The following is a 1,014-nucleotide window of genomic DNA, read 5'->3' on the forward strand; positions in this document are numbered from 1 at the left end:
CTGCCCTTTCATTTGCAATAAGGGAGAAGAATTCCTTCCTTCCGAGTTTCCCAAACACTGAGGAGACCCAGGGGGCCCTGGCCAGTCACCCCACCCCCCAGCCCCGGGATCCTGGCCCATCCCGAGCTGAGTCGGTTTTTCTCCTGAATCAGACATTTCTGCAGTGTGAAATCATCTCCACCCCGGGCAGCTGGAGCCAGGCGACTCCCAGCCCTCCTCCCTGCCACGTCCGCAGGCCCTGGCACCTGTCCTCCACGCACTCAGGATCTCCCTCCTCTTCCCGTCCAGGCTGCAAGGAACCCGCAGAGCGGCCAGGGACAGCCAGGTTCGCTGGCTCAGGACAAGCCTAGCCGACCCCAGGGAAAGCCGACTGGGGGCCTCTGTCTCGTCGGGACACCCAGAGACACGGTGAGGGGAAGGATGCACAGACAGTGCAGAGAACTCACAGAAAGACAGAAGGAGGCTTCATGTCGGGTCAGTTCCGGACCCAGCATGGGCCCCAACGTCACCCCCAGGGTGAGCGCTGCTGCCTACTGCTGCTTAGGGCACGGATTCGGAAGTTACAGGTTAACAGCTGCATTTCTGTCCCAGACACCAAAGAACTGGAAGTTACAGAGGTGCGGCTCTGTAGGACTGGGCAAGTCCTGTCAATGACCCAGTATTCTTTCCTCAGCTCTGCCAGTAACGTCTGCACATAATGGCCGGATTTTCATTGTGTCAGAGAAATCATCTTGATGATTAATAGGCATGGCTTTTTTTGTTGTTGTTTATATGAAAGTCACCGTTTTGGTTTTTTTTTTTTTTTTTTGAGACAGGGTCTCTCTATGTAGTTGACACTAACCTAGAACTTACTCTGTAGCCCAGGCTGGTCTTGAATTCACAGTGATCCTCCTGCCTCAGCCTCCTGAGCGCTGGGATTACAGGTGTGTGCCACCATGCCTGGCTAAAAGTCACCTTTTTTTTTTTTTTTTTTTTTTTTTTAAACAGGGTCTCACTGTGTAGTTCAGACTGCTC

The 1,014-nt window shown here is 53.5% G+C and overlaps 1 protein-coding gene across 1 annotated transcript in view; it reads right to left on the bottom strand.

The window, feature by feature from the left end:
• LOC117285368 overlaps window positions 1–784 on the bottom strand; it is a 10,189-nt gene extending 9,405 nt beyond the window's left edge. Inside the window, exon 1 of the mRNA XM_033761579.1 lies at window positions 447–784. Within this exon, the coding sequence (XP_033617470.1) occupies window positions 447–494 (48 nt within the window). The 5' untranslated portion in view covers window positions 495–784. The remainder of the gene's footprint in view (window positions 1–446) is intronic.
• Window positions 785–1,014: the final 230 nt, after the last annotated feature.

Source organism: Fukomys damarensis, unplaced genomic scaffold, assembly GCF_012274545.1.
Source record: "Fukomys damarensis isolate Sample0158 unplaced genomic scaffold, DMR_v1.0_HiC HiC_scaffold_9, whole genome shotgun sequence".
In the NCBI taxonomy this organism is placed as follows: Eukaryota; Metazoa; Chordata; class Mammalia; order Rodentia; family Bathyergidae; genus Fukomys; species Fukomys damarensis.